General features: G+C 52.1%; 1 protein-coding gene across 2 annotated transcripts; it reads left to right on the top strand.

Annotated features, from left to right (window-relative positions):
• Nucleotides 1–298: 298 nt before the first annotated feature.
• On the top strand, nucleotides 299–16,174 carry NMUR1 (neuromedin U receptor 1). Of its 2 annotated transcripts, XM_071752430.1 has the most exons (3): nucleotides 299–9,800; nucleotides 10,231–11,127; nucleotides 11,422–16,174. In XM_071752430.1, exons 2-3 carry the CDS (start codon nucleotides 10,233–10,235, stop codon nucleotides 11,823–11,825), a joined length of 1,299 nt encoding a protein of 432 aa, XP_071608531.1. In that variant the 5' UTR covers nucleotides 299–9,800; nucleotides 10,231–10,232; the 3' UTR covers nucleotides 11,826–16,174. The 2 variants fall into 2 exon arrangements, with proteins under 2 accessions (XP_071608531.1, XP_071608530.1); XM_071752429.1 differs by lacking the exon at nucleotides 299–9,800 and having other exon boundaries at nucleotides 9,906–11,127.
• The last annotated feature ends 4,229 nt before the right edge of the window (nucleotides 16,175–20,403 follow it).

Raw genomic sequence — 20,403 nt, 5'->3', positions numbered from 1 at the left:
CTCTGGTTTGTCTGGTAGGGTGGGGAGGCTCTGCCCCAGCCACGGTGAGGTGTGTGCCAGGCAGGGTGGTTCTGTGCACACCTAAGCCAGGTGACGTTTTTAGAGAGAGGGGACAGCAGATGAGATCAGGGGATGGAGCAGAGAAACAAGGACCACGATTAAACACTTTTTTTTTTTTTTTCTTTTTTATTTCACACCCAGAGCAAAAGGTGGGAACCCCTAGAGCTGGAGGGATGCTGAGAGGTGCTGCTGGCAGGGAGATGTTGCTCAGACCTTACCGTAAACTCCCTCCAAAAGCGGAAGACTGCCAAAAAAGCTGTCGTGTCTTCCAGACGGGGGGTCACACAGCCCGGAGGCCCGGGGTCCTGCCATGCAATCCTGGCTGGGGACGCAGCTCTGGGACTGGTGCCACCGTGTGGACATACGACACTTGCACAAACCCCTCGTCCCCATCTCTGTGCTCAACAACCTTCCCCGGCCGGAGGGACTGAACACCGAGAGGACTTATGTCCCCTCCGCTCACCCCATGACCCCCAAAACTTCGTCCATTGGCTGCCGTTCCCCCTCAGCCACCGGTGCCCCTCCCCACCTCACCACCCCCATCCCTGTACCCCACCTGCTCTGGCCACCCCCAGACTGTGACTGTATAAAGGGGTCAAGCTCCTGCTGATCTAGTGAGGAGCACCCCCAAAGAGCCCTGGGAAAGGAAAAGAGAGACAATGACTGACCACATGTGGCTGGACATGGAAGGATGTGATGGGGAACTGGCTCTGCACCCTCCCAGCCCTGAGAGAGTCCTGCACACAAACCTTTTGCCCCAGTTCACACCCATTTCTCCCTTTTCACACCCCTCGTTCCCCATTTTCCACCAAAGCCCACACACCCCTCCACGGACAAGCCCAGACCCCCGCCCCAGGCTCCTCTTTCCCCAGGGGGGTCACCGCGCCATCATGTCCCCAGGGTGGCTCAGGTCGGCGGGGCCAGCTGGTGGCTTCGCGGTGGCCCATGGCCCTAGGACACACCGGATCTCCCAAGTGTTTCCACCAGAGGGAGCCAACATGCCGCGAATCGTGGCCACAACACGGTCACGGCCGCCCATCTTGGCAGCGTCGGGTCGCCGGACCACGCCGCAGCCCCAGGAGGCGACACGGCGACTGTCCCTCCTCCAGGCGGTTTGTGAAGCCAACCTTCTTCCAGCCACCACACACCATGGGGAGAAAACCTGTGTGTCTGTCCCTCCGTGGGCCGTCCTGAGGACTGTCAGCCCCTGTCCCAAGGGTGCAGTACCCCTCTGCAAGGCCTCTCCCTCAGCCCAGCTGCCACGGTGGTGAATTTGAAGTCACTTGAAACGACTGCAGCAGCAATCAAGGGATTCCCTGCACCAAATCGCTGCTCTTGACCATTGGGTTTCTCCCAGTTGAAATCACCACCCAGAAGTGCGTCCAAAGACAGAGCAAGGAAAAAGAAACTCTGATCACTTTACAGTGAATGGAATTAGTCTAAATGAATGCAGACAAATCATGAGAAAGGAAGGGTTTGAAATGATGCTCCTGGCATCTCACCAGAAGCTCTTTCCTGTCCATCAGACCTCACATTTCCTTGGGTTTGGATAGCATTGGACATGTTATTGGGGTGGAAATAAATTTCCAGATGGGGACGAGAGATGGGCAGAGGGAGAAATGGAGAAGAAACATAGCAGGCGATGCCACATGGTGCCAAAGGAAAATCTCTCCCATTTGCCCAGCATTTGGTTGTTTATTTAAAGCCTGTCATTAGCAGTGGCCACATAGGATGGGATTCACACCAGTCCTGAGTGGATTAAATGCCATGTTTTGTCCATGTGTCTAATCCACCAAAATCTTCTCTAAATGTCTGCTTTCCACCGAAAACCATCACTTTCTGCAGTGGCTGGGAGGTCTAGAGATCCCAGGCCCTCACCTGTGTGTAGGAGATTTTTGGCACATCAGAAGCTGGGGCTGAGAGTGGGGGGCTGCCAGAGCATTGGCAAGAAGAAGAGAGGCCATGGGCCAGGAAAAAAACACGGGGAAAATGGGATCTGGGCCAAATCAAGACAGGCAGCAGAAGGCTTCTGCTCAGCACTGCTGCCAGAGCAGCCTGGCATGGCCAGGGAAAGGAAATCCAAGCCAGCTCCAGCATTTAATCCCATCTTCCCAATGGAGCTGCTGGGAATACCTAGCTTCTGGGGCCTTTGGGGCACTGGAAGGGACCAGAGGCTGGTGTGTTTCTGGGAGGCTACCGAGCCTGGTTTGGAAGCCCCATTTGAGATCTGCAGGGCCAGCAGGGGAAAAATCCTTTTATGGGCTAATTTTGTGCCCTGGACCCTTCCCACCCGTTCTAGAGATGCTGGAAGCAGGGTGTGAATGCCCCAAGTATTATGGCAGGCTTCTCCTGGTCAACTCAGGCCAGTCGGGATGGGGAAAGATGCCTGCCTGACTGCCTGGGAAACACCCCAAGGAGGGAAAAGAGGAGAAAATGAGAATTTTCTTTAGAACTGCCACAGCAGGTGGGGACACAGAAAGGCAATGAGGCATGGGAGGGTGGACTGATGGCATGAGGTGTGACAGGGCAGTCGAAATGTGTGTGCTAAATCTGCAGATACACGACTGTTCTCAACCCTCTCGTCCAGAGCTGCTGGTGAGGGCAGCATTAGAATCATAGCTGGCAAGTAGAGGGTTACCCCAGCCCATTCCCTCACCCAGGTGGTGCCCAGCTGCAAGTAGTTCCCTGGGGCTGTAAAGGGGTTGAGGATAAGGAGCTGGCTCCCAGATGGAGTTGGTGGGAGTCTGTAGGAAGGGCTAATAGGGTGGAAGGGAATGTTGCTTCCTCCAGGCTTGGAAAGGGATGGTGGCAGTTCTGGGGAGAAGTGGGCATGCATGCAGAGCCTGTTCCCCAGTTTGGGAGCAGGCTGTACTGGACAGGAGTTTTCCTGCAGTGGGGTGGCTTTCACCCACTCACTTCTCTCCTGCTGGAGAGGAGAACCTGACCAGCTGGATCTGCTGCACGTGTGAGATGTGAGTTTGGGGTTATCCTCAGTGTTTGCAGGTGGGGTGTTTAATTCTTCATTCTGATTTCTTTTGGAGTGTGAAAATCAGGGTGTCTCTCATCTCTATCCCTCTACTCAAGAGGTATTATAATTCCTAATCTTCCATCCCCTGGGTGTCCCCAAGGCCTCAGCTAATTGCAGGGTGACATTGCTGTCTTGCTGTGGTCTCTCAGGGTGGTTGTCATCCAGACCTGCCACCCTGCACGTGTCCATTTCACTTGTTAGTGCCCATCTCCTCACCTCTGGCTTGGTAAGCAGTGCTGCCTAAAGGCAATCTCATCTCAGAGGGATGATCAGACCTGAGATGAGGTGAGATGTCACCCCTGGAGCCCATCAACAGAGGAAATTTGTGCCTGCCTACCTATTTACTACTCTATTTGTGTTTTGTTGGGATGTTCTTGTAGCTAGTTAGTATTTTGCAGCTGGTAGGTTTGATCTTGACTGAGAGTGAGTCACTATGTGGCAAATAGGATTCCATCACAGTGATGTTATTTCCTTGCATGGTGTTGTTTGCAGATGAGGTTTTGTAGAGCTCAAGCAGCTGCTTTTCCTAGTCCTGATTAAAGTTAATGAATTGTGTGCTGAGAGCAATGTGCAGACAGGTAACATATATCTACCATGGGCTGGGTGGGAGAGCCAGTAAAAGTCATGGCAATCAGTCCTGAGAGATCTAGTGGACACCTTAAACCAACTTGCAAATGCCAAGTGGCTCTGAACCAAAGGCTGGGGAAAGAGTTCTTCCCTGTACTGTGCCAGGAGTTTATCTACCTTTAACTCACAAAGGAGGAGGTTTGGAAAGGAATAAAAAGAGACCATAGAGTGCCTCCTTGACGACTGGGAAGGTTCCCTGGATCCATGCTTCATTTAAATGTGCTCCAGAGAAGGTCTTACTGTTGCCGATTCCAAGCTCATTATGGGTTGGACAGGATATTTTCAGCTGAAGAAATGTTCCTCTGGGTGTCCCCTGGCTTGGCTGCATTGCTGGGTGAATGTAGGGCTGGTTTGGCCAGGCACTGAGCCACTCTTGCCCTCTGCACGTGTTGCAGCCTTTGCCAAGGAACAGCTTCCAGCCAGACTGAGGGATTTCTGTCATGGCTTTTTTGCTGTTTCTTAGAGCCACAGAACACTCTGCCACAGTCCTGGGACCTGTTATGGGTCCCCTCCTGTCTCTCATCCTCCCCAAGTGGGGATTTTCCAGGTTAAGGAAAATGTGGTGGTAGCCTTGCTCGGAGTGTGGGTCTGGGTGATGTGCGATCTCCTTGCTTGCTCTCTCTCAGGGATACTGAGAAGGGGCACCATCTCCATTCCTGCTCCTGGTGCCAGCATCCGCTCCAACACCTCTGCTGATCCTGCACAGAGTCATGGGACAGTGTCAGACAGGAGCTGAAGGAGGTGGGGGGGGGGGGGGGGGGCAGGTGTGTTATTAGCAAATCCCTGGCCAACAGACACATCTGCAACCCCAGGAGAAATAATCTCATGCTCTTTTGACCTTTGCTTATTTTGTCCTTGGTAGAAAAATGTGGTCTCCAGCCTTGGGTGGGAAATGCAGCACTGGGGCTGTGCAGCTTCTCACTGGGATGCCCTGGTTGCAGCCAACCCCCCTCAGGGGGAGGAGATGACACAGCCAAGACAGCACCTATGAGCAACTTGGCCTGATGGGAATCTGCAAAAGTCCAGAGCTCCTGCCAGGTGAAAAAGCATTTCAAGTCTGTGCTGGCCCTGATTAGCAAAATTATGGTTGCCATGGAGCCTTAATACCTGCTCAGAGTGCCTGTCTTCCCTGTCCCCCCATCAGACCTGGGGTTGAATGCAGCAGAGGGGAGGACAATTTTTCTGTTCCTCAGCTGATTGCTTTTGTCCTGGTGTGCATCAAAATGGCCCTTGTATTTTTTATTTTTATTCATTCTCCTTTCAGCCTAGTTTGGGGTGAAGGAGAAATGCCCCTTCCCAGCAATTTCTCAGGTGAGCTGTGGTTCTTTGGGTGCAGTAGTTGCTGCAGGAAGAATCCCTGGGGTGTATGCAAGGAACCAGTCCTGCATCCCACAGGGGTGCATTTAACTGTCCCAACGGACCAAGGGCTCCTTGCTGGCTCCTTTGACAGATGGCTGCACCCTGGAAAGGCTGCTGATAAGTTATGACCAGCTTAGAAAATGGGACTTGGAGGTCTAGAAAGAGCTGCTGCTACTGGGGGAGATTAAGAGGTCTCCTGCTGTGTTGATACAAAAGGAGATGAGGAGGTAAATGCTGAGCTGAAATTTTTGGGAGTGGATACAGCTTTTATACAGTGGAAAAAGGCCTCTGGAGAGTTAGTAACTGGAAATGCACAGAGCACTGATAGTAAGAAAGTTACTAGAGAAGGGTGCCCACACCAGACAAGGGCTGTGCTGGGCAAATGACAGCAGTGCTGCTTTGGCAAGGCTGCCCCACTGACCTGTGTTCACCCCCAGCTGTGTTACTGCAGAATTACCCAGCTCCAGGTGAGTTTGGTGCCCTGGCCTTGGGGACTGAAACAAACATCCTCCTTCTCTGCAAGATGCATCCTGAGGGTGCAACACCTCCGGGTGACCAAAGAGGGGCACTTTTGAGTCAGGCAACTCTCAGCAGGGAGAGAAGCCCCTTTTACAGCTCTCTGGACGAGACTTGTTTGCTCTTCAAGGGGAGAGGGTTCGTTCTTGTCCCAAAGCTTCATTACCCTCTTCTGTCCATGCTGACTATCCCTGCTGCAGAAGATCTGCTGCAGCAATACCCTGCAAAGGGGTTGCTCATCCACTTGCTTTAGTGGCTGTGAGGGATGTACTGCTACAGGATGACATGGAGGGGACAAGTCCATGCCTCAGTTCTTCTCTTGGATGCAGAGTCAATCTGGTTGGATAGTTCTTTGCCCTCAGGACCAGAGGTGTAAATTAGAACTGCAAAGCAGGGGAAGAAATTGCAGTACAGACCACAAACAACTCTAAAAGCTGCATCTGCCCTGCAGTTACCAGGGGTGATGCACCCCTAAAAAGAGCCAGAAGTGAATGCAGCTGTTTATTAGGGCTGCAGCTCTCAAGCTTTGAAGTCACTGCTTGTCTTCTATTTCAACCTCTTAATTGTCCTGGCAGTGCTGCAGGGCTGACCTCACTCAACCTCTGTGTGCCAGCATGTGGAAGGACCCAGCTTTTGGCAGGGACACTGTCTGCATGGGCAGCTCACTGGCAGGATTGGGTGTATGGGTAGGAGTGGAAGAAAGATTGGAGACTCCCCGGGCTGGGGTTAAGAAGAGGAGCCTCATGGGTGCCCACAACTGCTGAAATTTCCAGTCCAGAGATGTTCTGGGCATGGAGATGTCTGGACTGGCTAACAGGTCATGGTGAGAAGCAGGTTTTGGTATCCTGTTGACCATTGCCCCTGCCGGGTTAATATAATAAAGGACCTGATAAGGGGATTAGGCTTCACGATGCTGTTTCTGTCTGAATTCACCCTCTTTAAGCAAGGGAGGGGAGCTGTAGTGGAAGAGGAGTTGTCACCTCCTGGTAATTTGGTTTAACAGAAAACTGAAAAGCAGAATGGGTTGCACTGAAGCACTGTCAGGACTCTGGGAGGTGTAGCAAGAAACAGAGATGCTGAGGGAAAGAACTGATGTGCAATCCCTGAGAGCTATCAGACCTTCCCAAAGAGATCTGAGAGCAGGCAGGGTCAGGGCAGCTCTTGAAGTCCCAGTTATGGAGGATACTCCATCAATTTGATGCAGACCATGGAGGAAAAGAGAGAAGGAACCCTGGTCCACCAGTTCTGGTGCCCCAGAAAAACTTGGGCTGGGAGAGCCAGACTGTGGTGGGTGAGCAGGACAGGGTTTGGTCAGCACCTGGAAGCTAGGAGTGGGCAGCATAGGTGGGGAGCTCAGGGGGCTTCCCAGGACAGAAAAAAAACCGTCAAGGAGCCAAGGAGTGGGAGTGAGGTAGTAGAAACAGAGCCTCGGGAGCAGCTGGGACCGTGCTGGAAGCCAGCTCTGTGTGTGTGGCCAGAAAACAGGGGGAGGCAGATGGGGGATTGAAGGGAGAGAGAAATGTTGGAGAATGAGAGAGAGAGGTTTCCAGGAATGCTTAATCTCTGATGCAATCCCTCAAGTGGGCTTTTGCTCAGCCCCTGGTGCCTTCAGTGGCACAGCACAACCTGCCTCTGCACGAGCATTGATCTATCCCTTGTCTCGGGCATCCCCTGGGGAAAAAGCAGCCTGTGTTCCATCTGGAAGCAGGGACAGAAATCTGTACCCACCAGCTACCCTTTGTCTCTGCCACCCAGGACCTGTGGCCTCTGATGTGCCAGCTTCCAGGCACTGTCCTCCACCCCAGCATCTGCCAAGCCAGCCCCTCTGAGCATTGCCCAGATGCTGTATCTATGTCCTGTCCCTGATGTCACCAGCCCTGTGACATAAACCCCTGTCTTTTCGTGTGTCTCCATTTCCAGAAGGGATGAGTTTTCTTTGCCCTCATCACTCCTACAGGAAGGGTCAGTTACCACTTCTTCCTCCCATGTGCAGATGGTGTATGTTTGTCATTGTTTTTCCCTTGCATGTCTTGTTTCCACCCACTTACCCTCCAGCCCTTTGGCTTCAGTAGCTCCTCTCCTCTGGTGCAAGAGATGATGTCCTGAGGAAAGTCAGTGCTTGGGGCAGCTCTGGACCTTTTCTGCCCTCCGTGTTTACTCTGCCAGTTTCCCTCTCTTACCTGCTAGGAGTAGAAGCAGGGCCAGCAGCAGGCCACCAAGCTGGTCAAAAGCTTTGCTCGTTTTGTCCTGCTGTCCCTCAGCTGCTCTGAATTTTCTTTTGAGATTTAAGTTCTGCTACAGACCAAGATATGCAGCCTTTTGGAGATGGTGCAGGTGTGTGGTACTGCAGTGATGGCCTCACTGAGCCTCTGGGGAAGGAGGGCACTAGTGGGAACTTGGTGCCTCAGTTTCCCCCTTGGGACATGGCAGAGAAGAGGGGCGAGAGGTGCTGCTCTCATCTGCTGTGTGCTCTGGCATCAGGAGGGGGACCTCAGGGTGCAGGACCTCAAGGGCTGTGCCCTGGTTCTGAAAGCCACCAGATCCAGGCAGGTTCTCACAGCCGGGCTGCAGGCACCAGGCTCAGGGGTCCAAGGAGCTGTGCTGGGGGGCTCAGCCCAGACGGGACTGAGGGCTGCAGCTGGATGCTGGTCTCTTCTGGCAGGTCTCTCCAGACTTCTCCAAGATCCTTGTCTTGCCCACTTGAATCCAGCCACTCCGGAGGCTCTTTCTGCTCCATCCCAAGCTCATTTGCACACAGTGAGAATAATGCTGGGACAGGATAAACTGAGGAGGGTCCCCGGGGCGTCAGAACCCTCCAAGGTATCATTCCCGGGGTTGGGGAGAAGAGGCACATTCTCCTGGACCCTGCCACCCTCGGAGGGGATGAAGGGACCGATGCGTGTCCCTCTGCCAGTGGGTGTGCACTGTCTCGCCCGGTGATCGCCGCACCGAGCAACGGAGTGATGTGCAGAAGCTTTCTCCATTCCTCTCCCCTCTCTCCCGGTCAGGCACAGACCCTCCCCGCCCCTCGCTCGGTGTCACCCCCTTACCTTGACTCGCCTCCTCCCCACCTTCGGGGTGCCGGGGCTGGAGAGCCGGGCAGCCCCCTCCTCGCAGCCGCCAGCGCTGCTCCTCCTCCAGCGGGAGGGCGGGAGCGGGACGGCTGCCCGGGGGCTCCGGGCTGGGCTCAGACGGATAAAGCACACGTTGGAGGAGCCGGGAGCCGAGTTGGAGCTGGCGAGGGGTCAAACCAAGCCTGCCCCGCGTCCGCAGGGCGCAGCAACGTGTGAGTGTGTGCGCGCATCCACCTGTGTGCATGCATGTGTGCAGTCATCGCATGATATTGTGTGGAAAAGACCTTTAAGGTCATCAAGTAAAGCCGTTAGCCCAGCATACGTGTGTGTGTGTGTCTGTGTCTGTCTGTCTGTGCGTGGGTCAGCACGTAGCTACAGCCCAGACACTGGGCGCAGGGAGGGAGCAGACCCCGGCGCGTAGCAAGAGGTGACTGTGGGCACAGCAACTTCTCTCCTCAAAGTGCGACGGGAGCTGGCTGGAGCCATCCTGCTACAGGGAACAGCGATTCAGGTGACCCAGGAGTGGCACATCTGGAAGCAGGGAGACCCCAGGAAGCCTCTGGGTCTGTCTGCATCTCCCACAGATGATCCAGGACAACTTGGCGCTGGGTGGGCCCCTGCGTCCGGCCGTGTCAGGATGGCAGCGGTGCTGATCAGTGACTTGCTCGCTTCAGACCCATGCAAATGGCAAATCCCTACGTTGCAAAGGCTGCTGGTGGGGCTAGCGACGGCTGCGCTGCCCTCTCCCGGGACTCCCTGGGAGGCATCGGAGTTTATTACTTTAATGGTATCTTTTTGAAGAGCATCTTCTGGGCAGTGCTGCTTTGCGAACGAGGAGCCAGACCCTGACAGGGATAGGGTGCTGAGGCACCAGGCTTTGCTTGCCCAGCGGTGGGAGCGGAAGCCCCCAGTACTCAACAGCTTCTTAGCTGACAGACAACAAGAGGGAGAAGGTGGATTAGGGAAGGCAGCTTCTCCGAGCCGAGCTCCAAGGAGAGAGCAGTGGCAGGATTTCATTAGCCTGCCTCTTAAGGCAGTGAAGTCTCCATCTCCTCCCACCCTCCCTCCCCAGCCCGACCCCGTCTGGCACAGTGGTGGTGGGACCTCAGCTTTCATCTGGAGCATCCCAGCAAGCCGTAAGTCCTTCTAGGGTTGGAAAATCAATTTTTCTTCTGGCTATTTTATAGTACTACCAGCCCCTGTGCGCAGCCGGTAGAGCACAGCCCTGTGCACAGGGCTGGATCCTGCTGTACTTATGGAGCAGGGAGAGGGGGGACAGCTCTGCTGACATCCCCCTAAGAAACAGCAAAAGAGCCAAGGTGGTCTGGGGAGCTGCCAGTGTTGTTTGTGGAGGGGAAATGGGGCAAGCAGCACTTGGGAGGTTGCAAGGGGGTGGGGCTGGGTGTTTTCCAAAAGGAAAGTCTGTGGCAGGATGGGTGTAAGGGTGCAGAGTCATGGTGACCAGCAGCACCCTGGCACCCTGACACTAAATGGAGAGGGGCAGAAAGAGCAGGGGCAGCAGTGGGGTTGGGAAAGCATTCCGCAGACATCTCGAACTCTCCGCAGCCATGAATTCCTACATCAACTGCTCCGGCTCAGAGTTCCCCCTGCCCCAGCAAGACTTCTCTGTGGAGCCCATCAGCCCTGATTTCTGCAACAGGACTCACCCACAGACCTTGTTTGACCCCAAGGATGCCAACCTGACAGAGGAGCAGCTGCGGGATAAGTACCTGGGACCTCGACGGTCCAACTTCTTTGTCCCTGTCTGTGTCATCTACCTGCTGATCTTTGTGGTGGGGGCTGTGGGTAACACACTCACCTGCATCGTCATCCTCCGCCACCGGCTCATGAGGACGCCCACCAACTACTACCTGTTCAGCCTGGCAGTGTCTGACCTGCTGGTGCTGCTGCTGGGGATGCCACTGGAGCTGTATGACATGTGGAGCAACTACCCCTTTCTGCTGGGCACCACTGGCTGCTATTTCAAGACTCTCCTCTTTGAGGCCGTCTGCTTTGCCTCCATCCTCAATGTCACAGCCCTGAGTGTGGAGCGCTACATCGCTGTGGTGCACCCACTCAAGGCCAAGTATGTGGTGACCAGGAACCATGCCAAAAGGGTCATTGTTGCCATCTGGGTCTTTTCAGTCGTCTGCTCCATCCCCAACACCAGCCTCCATGGGCTGCAGCCTCTGTATGTACCTGGCCGGGGACAGGTGCCTGATTCAGAGATCTGCACCCTGGTGAAGCCGCGCTTGACCTACAACCTTATCATCCAGATCACCACCATCATCTTCTTCTTCCTGCCCATGGGGACCATCAGTGTCCTTTACCTGCTCATTGGGCTGCAGCTCAAGAAAGAAAAGATGCTGGAAGCTCTGGGAGCCAAGTCTGGTGGTGGCCATGATGGCCACAACACCCGAGGGCACAAGAAAGTCAAGAGGAGGCAGGTCACAAAGATGCTGTGTGAGTCTGATACTGGGAGTCTGATGATGGGGATGGGCAGAGCCAGTGGGTGGATTGGTGCTGGGGACAAACTGAGGCACAGACAGTGCAGAACACTGATGTTGGGTCATCCCAGAGGGAGGCTGTGGGGCTTACTTATGGGATGTTAAGGCAAAGCAGAACTGGTGGTTGTTGTTCAAGGGCTAAGGACTGATCATGCCACCCCCTCTCAGCTGGGAGACTGAGGAGGTCCCTGGGTTGGGGGTAGGGAGTAGCCCTGTCCCCAAGTAATACCATCTCCTTGACTCCCCACAGTCGTGCTGGTGGTGGTGTTTGGGATCTGCTGGGCCCCGTTCCACACTGACCGCCTTGTCTGGAGCTTTGTCTCCACCTGGACCAGCCACATGCTCCACATGTTCCAATACATCCACATCATCTCGGGCGTCTTCTTCTACCTGAGCTCAGCTGCCAACCCCATCCTCTACAACCTGATGTCCACCCGCTTTCGGGAGATGTTCAAGGAGGTGATGTGTCACCCTGGCCACCGCCTGCCACAGTCATGGAAATACTCACCCAGTGTCACCCGTGCCACCACTCACAGTACCGAGTGTGAGCCCATGCCTGGTACCAACGGGCTGCCCCTCTCTGATGCTGAGGAATTAGAGCTGGAGGAGGTGGAGGGGGGCCAGGCCACCACTCACACCACATTCCTCTGCTGAAGAGCAGCAGGATGTGGGGGACTGGGACTGAGAACTTTCCCCACAACCAGGATCCATCTGGCCATGGCACCCATCTTGTGGTGGGGAGCAGGGCATGGGCTGCAAGGCTGGTTTTCTCAGCAGCACTGCTCTGGGCACACAGTGACAGTGGCCATGCTGTTCCCCAGGCACCTTGCACCCTCTGTGCTCAGTACTGGTGCTGGACAAAGCCAGGACATTCCTTTTGGTGCAGGGATGGCTGGCTTCTCTGACAAGAGCATGCCAGCAATCCCCAAAAACGTGCCCGTCCCTCCCTGCCCAGGTGAGTGAGCTCATGGTTGGATGTGTCGGGCACCTCAAGCTGTTTCAAGACAACATGCTGGATGAGTGTCCTGCATGGGCTGAGGCTCAATGAGATTAAAAAAAAGCCATTGGCCTGATCTGTGTCCTGGTTGCATTGCTCAGGACCCAGCTCTGCTCCCAGCATGGGAGGGTCATGCGTAGGCCATGTGCCAGGGTGATGGGACCCAGGGGTGCCCCACTGGCTCTGCCTGCAAGGTCTGCAGGGCTGGGATGGTTCAAGGCAGGGGAGGTATGAGAGGGCTCCAGGCACCCTTCCTGGCCTCGGGGGTTCTTGGGTTGAGCTGGAGCTGGGGCCATTGCAGAGGGGGTGCTGCCTCCCTGGTGATGGTGATCAATCTGTCCCCAGACACACAGCTTGGGAAATGTCATGAAAATGCCAGGGAGCACAGGCTGGCTGGTTGTGCTCCCTCGGGCTAGAAGGACCCATCAATTTACTGTCTGAGATCAATGCTGCTGAATTCCCAGAATATGCCAGGTCCTTACACAGGATGAAATATCCAGGCTCCAAAATGCCACCTGAGGGGCTGTCTGAGCATCTTGAGCTCTGTCTCTTCCCCAGCCCTGGGGAAGTCCCCTGGCTCAGCACCCCATGCCCTGCTTCTGGGCATGAATGTGCCAGCAGGGCTTGCCTGTGGACTCAAGCAGGAATACCAGAGGACCAAGCCCCAGGCAGGGTGCTGGCAGGGGCATTCCTGCTGCTGTTCACTTCCAGCCCTTCCTGAGCACAACTGCTTGGCCACAGCCAGGGCAGTGGCTAAGAAAATTTGGGGTTTGCAAGCTCCCTCTTGCGCCCATCTGCCTGGTCCCTGGCTCTGGGGCAGTGTGGCTTGGTCTGCCCCCACACTCTGCATCCCCACAGCAGGGTCTGCCATGGGAAAAGCCTTTCTTTGGTCCTAGTGAGGTCCTGGGGGGTGCTTTATGTGAGGGTGGGCATGGGGCTGCAGTACCTTTGTACTTCAGGGTCCTGTCAGCTGTTCGCAGCCTCTCTCCAGGGGATTTCAGCGTGGACAAGAGCATCCAGATCCATTTCTTTCCCTCTCCAGCTCTTACTGCAGATGGCCCTGGCAGGGGGCAGAACCTTGGCAGCTGTGTGGGGCCCCTTGCCACTGCTGTGCATGTGGACATGACTGATGTCTTCTTGACGGCTGTTATTGCCCCATCTTGTTTCACCCAGCAACTTCCCTGGCCTCAAATTTCCAGGAAATGTATTTTTATTAGGTCATCAGTAGCATTTTGTTATGCAGTGACAGCTGCCTGCATGGCACTTTGGGGTCCCTTGTGCCATGAATCAGGAAGAAAATTCTCCCTGTTCATGAGCAGCTGGGACATGAGAGGACACAGCTGTGTCTGCTGCAGCTCAAGATCCTTGGCCACTTCCAGAGGACAGTGTGTGTGTGTGTCCCCAGGGTTTTCTGGGAGGACCTTGGGGCTCAGCACAGCTGAAGCAGAGTTCAGAGCAGACAGAAGGGTGAGGCACTGGCTTTGACTTCATCCACCTTTGCACCTATCCATCACCAGGAAGGCAGTGCCTCCATCACCTCGGGAAGGCACCTCTCCATCACCAGCTCTGCCTGCCTCAGGCTCTTTGCAGTGTGAGGGTTGCCCTCGACTCCTTAACCAAATGGTGGTCATTTGGTAAAGGCTCCAAAAGAGCCACAACCAGGCTAAGAACTCCTCTGGTTCCAAACTGTTCTCTGAAACCCACAAAGGAGCTAAGTGACACAGTGAGTATCGATGTGTGTGAGCTTGGAACACTGATGGTGCAACTAACACATGGACAGTGGGTGGGTTTTCCAAGACTCATTTATCAAGGAACAAAGAAAGCCATGGGCATTATGGGTACCTTTCCCATTGCATGTAATCTGACCATGAGTTAACCACTTTATCCCATAAATACGACAGCCTGAGTGAATCTTCGAGCACTGCATGGCAGTGTAGCTGCATGGTGGTGATCTCCCCTTGAGCTGGGACACCCCTCAGGGTTGCTCCTTGACACCAAGAGACCTTTTACCAACAACAGATCTTTGGTAAGTGACCAATATTTCACATAACCTCGTAGTTACGGTAATTTCGACTTCATCTTGGTAATTTGGATTTTTGGTAACTTTGGTTTGTGCCTGGCAGTTTTGAATCATTATCTAAACAGAGTGAAATTTGCCATCAAACTTTCTTGAGATTGCACTTTAAAACTTCATATTAAAACAACTTTGACAGTGGTTTTTTAAGTGATCTAAATCACTCATTCATGACAAATTGGCATAGTTGGCAGGATAGCAAGTACTATCATTGATAACTTATGGAAGTGTGAAATAAATCTGAAGCCCAAATTCTCAGAAGAATGGGTTCATGATAACTGGCATGACTGGGAGGCTGTGGAAGAAGAACTAAAGAGGAATGAAAGGCATATAAAGGATGGAAAAGGGAGAGGAATCATCTGCAAAATGTTAGGTAACTGCTTTGCAGCTGCTTTATAACAATAAAATGGAACAGAACCTGAAGAAAGAAATAAAAGGCAGAAGGGCAGCTGTACTAATACTGTCTTTGAAAACTGGACATCTGCAAGAACTGTTACGGGGGGGAAAAAGGAGAAAACCCAAAAGTTGGAAGACAAGACTGACCTGATGCTTATGCAGACCTTGCATCCTCCTAGCCCCATGCAGATTAGGAAACCAGTAGTGTCCCCAGAAGACTGAGGTGGTCATATATGAGGTGATCCTGATGACTATGACAAGGGAAATGATGACCCCTTGTTCCTCTTAGATTCCTCTGAAGATGAGGTCGGGTCCATGTCTAAAGCAGAAATGTTCTGATTACAGCTGGTCCTTGCTCACACCTAGTGAAATTTGTAATAGAGAAGGGAGCACAAGTTTTGGTACTCACATGACAAGGTGCTGAGAAGCTGAATGTGTGACCTGGGTGGCAGAGAGTTAAATTCACTGCAGTAAACAGAGCCAGAGCTATTTGGCAAACCATGGAAGTTAATTTATGGTTCTTGGGTGAGAAGCACGTGTCCTCTGCTTGCTTTGAGATTTAAAAAGCACAGTGAAAATATTTTGAGTTTTGATATCTTGACTGGAGGAAGCTGGTGCCTGACAGACAGCAGTGTGTGGTCCTTTAATTCCAATGCCAGCCCTGCCTGCCCCAGGGAGAAGCAGGGAGGCTGCTGTGCATTTGCTCCTTGTGGCCCTTGCACTCCCCGAGTCAAGAATTACTCATGTACCCCAGTTCCTGATTCCTGCAGTGGCACAGAACAGAACAGCAGTCTTGGGAAAATTGCACATTATTTACAGAACTCACTCACTGTACAATGCACTGGTCTGGCCAGTCCAAAAACTGGACTGGAGACGGTGTCTGGCAATTTATTATTGGCACTTGAATACCTCCCTCACAGGAGGAGGATAAGGAGAGATTTGCTTCTGCTGGTGAAGGTGTCCAACGCACAGCCCCCCAGGAGGTGGTAAATGGTCACCCAAAATTGCGTGTGCTACACTTGCTGAATTTTCACAGGCAGTCTCACTCCCTCAAGGTGCGAAACTACACCAATGTATGGATTAAATCCTAATCAGAGGACTCCCGAAAAGTTGGAAGCAGTGGCAGCAGCAGCACGGCAAGCACTGGGTACATCAGAAGCTGAGAACCCACCCAAGAAATGTCAGTAACCAAGTAAAGTTTCTAGGTACCTGGTGGATCACTAGCAGTGCAGTGATTCTTCCAGATACCTTAAGAAAAATTGAGTATCTGCAAATGCACCGATCTCGGAAAGTGTTATGGCAGCTAGTGGGAACTTCAGGATATCAGAGAAAACATGTACCTGGATTTTCTGTCATTGCTTGTCCATTATCTTCAATTTTACAGAAAGGCAAGCCCTGGGAGTGGAAATTAGAATGTAAGGAGGTGATAAAAACTTGGACTGAAGAATTAAAACCCTATAAATCATTGGGACCAGTACAATGTCACAATCCTGTTACAGCCAAATGGGGTTTGCTGGATATATCACTTACTGTGACATGTCCTGGAGGACATTTTTATAAGAGACAGAACAGATATGCTCTGAATGGGAAAAGGGACTTTGGTCATTAGTCTGGGCAGTAAAACAAGTTGAGAAAATACACTGGGGACAGCCTGGGCAAACCAGAGGGCCATTTAATTTACTCAAAGCAGTCCTGAAGGGGACTGCCACTCTCAGAAGAGCTTGTACAAAAACCTAAGGTCAGAAAATGGTGTGCCTGCTTGACAGGAATTGCAGAGGAAATTAAATTAACCGAAGGATGGGACTTTAACCATTCAGTTCTTGTCACAACCCACCAATTGCTACAATCTAACTATACATTATATCAGGTTTATTGACTACCCCTTCTGAAAGGGGTCTCACATTGGGAAGAACACTGTTGCAATTCCCTGACTTGAGCCTGTTGCTAAAATTAGGAACCATGATAACCATCAATCATGATGCAAAGAAGATACACCATGTCCTAGAAAGAGTGACAAAAGATTGAGGACATCTCTGGTGGGAAATTTTTGGATGGTCACCAACAGTAACTGGAGTTTGATGCCACATCCAACTGTAGTTTTGTTGAGTTTTGACCTTCTTATGTTTATTGCTTAGAATAATTCTGTATATCAATTTCTGGCAACAAAATATGTCAACCTGGCATGTAAAAAGTATACAATCAACTGATTATGAACGTGAAATGTAAATATATAAATGTAACTAACATTAATTGTGACACTTAAACTAAGCAATATATCAACTAATTGGACTCTTACCACCGATCTGCAACATGCCAAATGTTAACATTGAGGCAAGTGGAAACTCTGTTACCACTCTGTGTTTCAATAATGTGTATTGACTGCTTTGACTTTTTCCTTGGTAACTTTGTTGTAACTTTGATTTGTGTCTAGGTAGTTTTGAATCATTGTTCAAATGATTGTGCAGTACAGTAGCAGTGAACCTTGCCATCCAGCTGGTAAGTTGCACTTTTACTCCATCACATTAAACTGACTTTTGACAATATCTTTGACAGTGGTTCTTGAAGTGGTCTGAATCAGTGATTTGTGAGATGCAGCCCTCAGGAAGGGGATTATGGAGCCTGTTTGTTCCATGGATGAGGCTCCCTGCTGGCCCTATGTCCTCAGGGTTGGTCTGGACCCCTGCCACCTTCCTGATATACATTAGAAGGATTATTCCTGCCAGGGAGGTGATAGAGAAGTAAAGAGCCCTGCTGGGGTGGAGGCAACAGAAACCAGGGATGGGGTGAATTGTCACTCCTGCTTGAGCTGGCATGGGGGATTGACCAGTGCTTTAGGGTGGCTGTGGAGGAAGGAAGATCCCAAGACACTGCCTGGGAGTTCTCAACACCTAAATGATCCTTTGAGGACCCAAGGGATCACAGAGGAAAGAGAGCAGAGGGATATCATGGGGCTGGGAGCTGGGTCAGTGTGTGGATGCTGCTGCTCCAGGTTCTTTGCTCAGAGCTGGGGGAAGCATCTCTCCCTGCAATAAAGAGCACGTGGCTGTGTTGGGCTCCATGCCACCATCTCCTCTTCAAACACTTTGTTTCCAAAGAGATGTCCCCCAAAAGTTGTCCATCTGTCCTCACAGATTTACAGCAGTGTTTGCCCCAATGTCAGTTCCAGCCTAATGACCATCTCCTGGCCCTAGGGGAACCCTCCTGCTCCCTGTGCCCACTCAGCACCCCCACACCAGTGCCCATCCTGCCTCCATCACCTCTGGTCCTGCTCCCAGGAGATTTCCTCTCTCCCAGCAGCTCATGGAGCTGTTTTCCTCCAATGCTGCTGTGCACCCTGAGTGACACAGTATCTCTGGAGCTTCCAATATAAAGATTTATCACCATAGCTTTGGGGATTAAAAAGCAATCCATCTATGCGGCTGACCCAGCCTTGTAAGGCTTTTTTTGTGTGTGATGTGGTTGTTTGCAACAGGCATGGGGTAGGGTTTTTTTCCCTTTGGAGAGCCAAGCTCAAGTTTTACAGCAACTGCTTTATATATTTGGAGCCAGAGGGTACCTGGATTTTTTGCTGCTTCTATTCAATTAGCCAAGGGAAGGGTTGTTTTTTGCTTCCTTCTCACAGCCATGGTATGGGGAAAGCACACACAGTGTTACTTTGGCTAATGACTTGCCTGCCCTGGAGCGAGGGGTCCTTGGCTGGGGCTGGGCCACAGAGTGATTTTGGGCTTCCCAGCCATGGATATGGCACAGCAGCCTTTCCCACCACAGTGACAGCCTTTCTGAGGGAAGCAGGAAAATGTAAATGTCAGGAATCCACAGGGATGTGCAAGGTTTGAACTCAGTGCTGATTTAGGCTGCTTTTTGAACAATATTTCAACCACTGTCTTGCTCCAGGATAGTGATGGTGGTGAAAGGCCAACACCTTGGGGCCAGGCCATGTGTAAGGGTGGGATGAGTTCCTTGTACCCCACCTCTCCCTGCCTTAGGGCATGCAGGGAGGCTGCACAAAGAGGCTGGATGGGCAAAGGGCATATCCAAGAAGCAAAGGTCTGTGTATTACTCAAGAACATCCCTGACTGAAATCCCACAGTCCTCAGGGCAGAGTGCTGGAAAGCACAAAATTGTGGTGTGCAGTGCTCTTTCCCAATAGGCTAAAAGCATCATGCAGGGACAAATTCAGGGGAAAAGTGGCCCATTAAAGCCACCGGGCACCTTCACAAGCATTATCTGGGGCAGGGTTGAAAAAACCCACTGGGTTAGAGACACACGATCTGGTGAGCCAACCTCTTCTCCCATTACAAAATGATGTTGCTGAAGGTGACAGAATTTTTGTCAGAGGATGCTTAATTTGGTTCATGGCGACACTTTGGTAAAGAAATTAAAGCGATGCATAATTACTGTGGCAGTGAAAGCTGGCTGGCTGGCAGAGCTCAGAGGCAAGCAGGGACTGCCACAGTCACTGGTGGGACTGGGGGCATCGGTATCACCCCAAGACCCCTGGGTTGTCCCTGAGCAGGAGAGTCCCTGGGGCTTGGGGAGTGCAAGTGGAGGACTCCAAGACTGACCCGGAGGATAACAGTCTGCAGAGAGCTTCCCTGTGTGCTCTGTAGAGGATGAAGGTGCACCAGCTCTCCAGTCCTCATGGGGTGGAACAAATTACAGCATAAAGAGGATGGCTGGGATGTCCATACTGGAAAAAGCAAACTTTCATCTAATTTTATATATATTTAGGACCAGTGGAATATGAGAAAAAGTTCCCAAGGGTGGTAGGGGGGTGCCATGATGGAAAATGCCTCCCTATGGATGGAGTGCTTTTTTATAAGGTTTTCTCCACTTCAAATGTGGTTCTGAGGGTGTTTGATTCTGCTGAGGACCCAGTCTGCATTACAAAGTGAGGAAGGGAGTGACAGACCTTGCTCTTCTGCTCCACAGTATCCAGACAGCATCTTCCCCTCCCTCCTGGTACCCAAAGTACCCAGCAGTACCTCGGATGACCCTCTCCAAAATGAGTTTGGAGTGAAAACAAGTAAAAACCAAAACCATGGACCTGCACTCAGGGCTAGACCCCAGCTGCCTCTGCTGGAATGCTATTACAGTGGCAGATTTTAATTACAGGGTTTTATTGCTCTTTGTGCTTATCATGGCATCCAGGGCCAGTTTGCCCTCTCTAGTTCAGGACTATTTAATGGAGCACATTGGAGAAAGCTGCCTGAGAAGCATCTGGAGGCTAAAAGCATCTTTCTTGTTATCTTTATTGGGCAGGTACAGTGACTGTCTTGCATTAATGAGTATCTCACATTAACGATGCTGTCATAGAGCATGAGACATCCCCTCCCACCCTTGGAGCTCGAGTCATGCACAGGACAGTCTCAGCTGGCCCTGGGAACAAAAGCCAGCCAAAAAGCAGTATTTCACACAGGAATCAGCCTGGGGCTGCCAGGAGGGGAGGACACAAGTCCCCAGCAGGTATTTGGCAAAGCAGCTTCCTCAAGCAAGCCCCTCTCCATACCCTGGCAGGTGCCTGCAGGCACAGGAGCTGCCAACAGGCAGCAGAAAATAAAGATATAGAAATAAACGTGGTTTTCTTCAGCTCCTGTGCCTGACCTGTGCAGGGACAGCTGATAAAAATGCTTTGCTGTCTGACATTTTCCTCTGCAGGCTTGGAAAGAAGGTCAGGAGCCCTGCCCTCCATCCCTCAGCCAGGTCCTGGTCAGGGATGCTTCTGAGGGAGAAAATCTCAGGGATGGGGTGGCTGCGGTTCTATG

The sequence above is a fragment of the Heliangelus exortis genome, chromosome 9 (genome assembly GCF_036169615.1).
Source record: "Heliangelus exortis chromosome 9, bHelExo1.hap1, whole genome shotgun sequence".
Lineage (NCBI taxonomy): Eukaryota > Metazoa > Chordata > Aves > Apodiformes > Trochilidae > Heliangelus > Heliangelus exortis.
The sequence above is the reverse complement of the archived record's forward strand: the minus strand, read 5'-3'. Positions and strand labels throughout refer to the sequence as shown.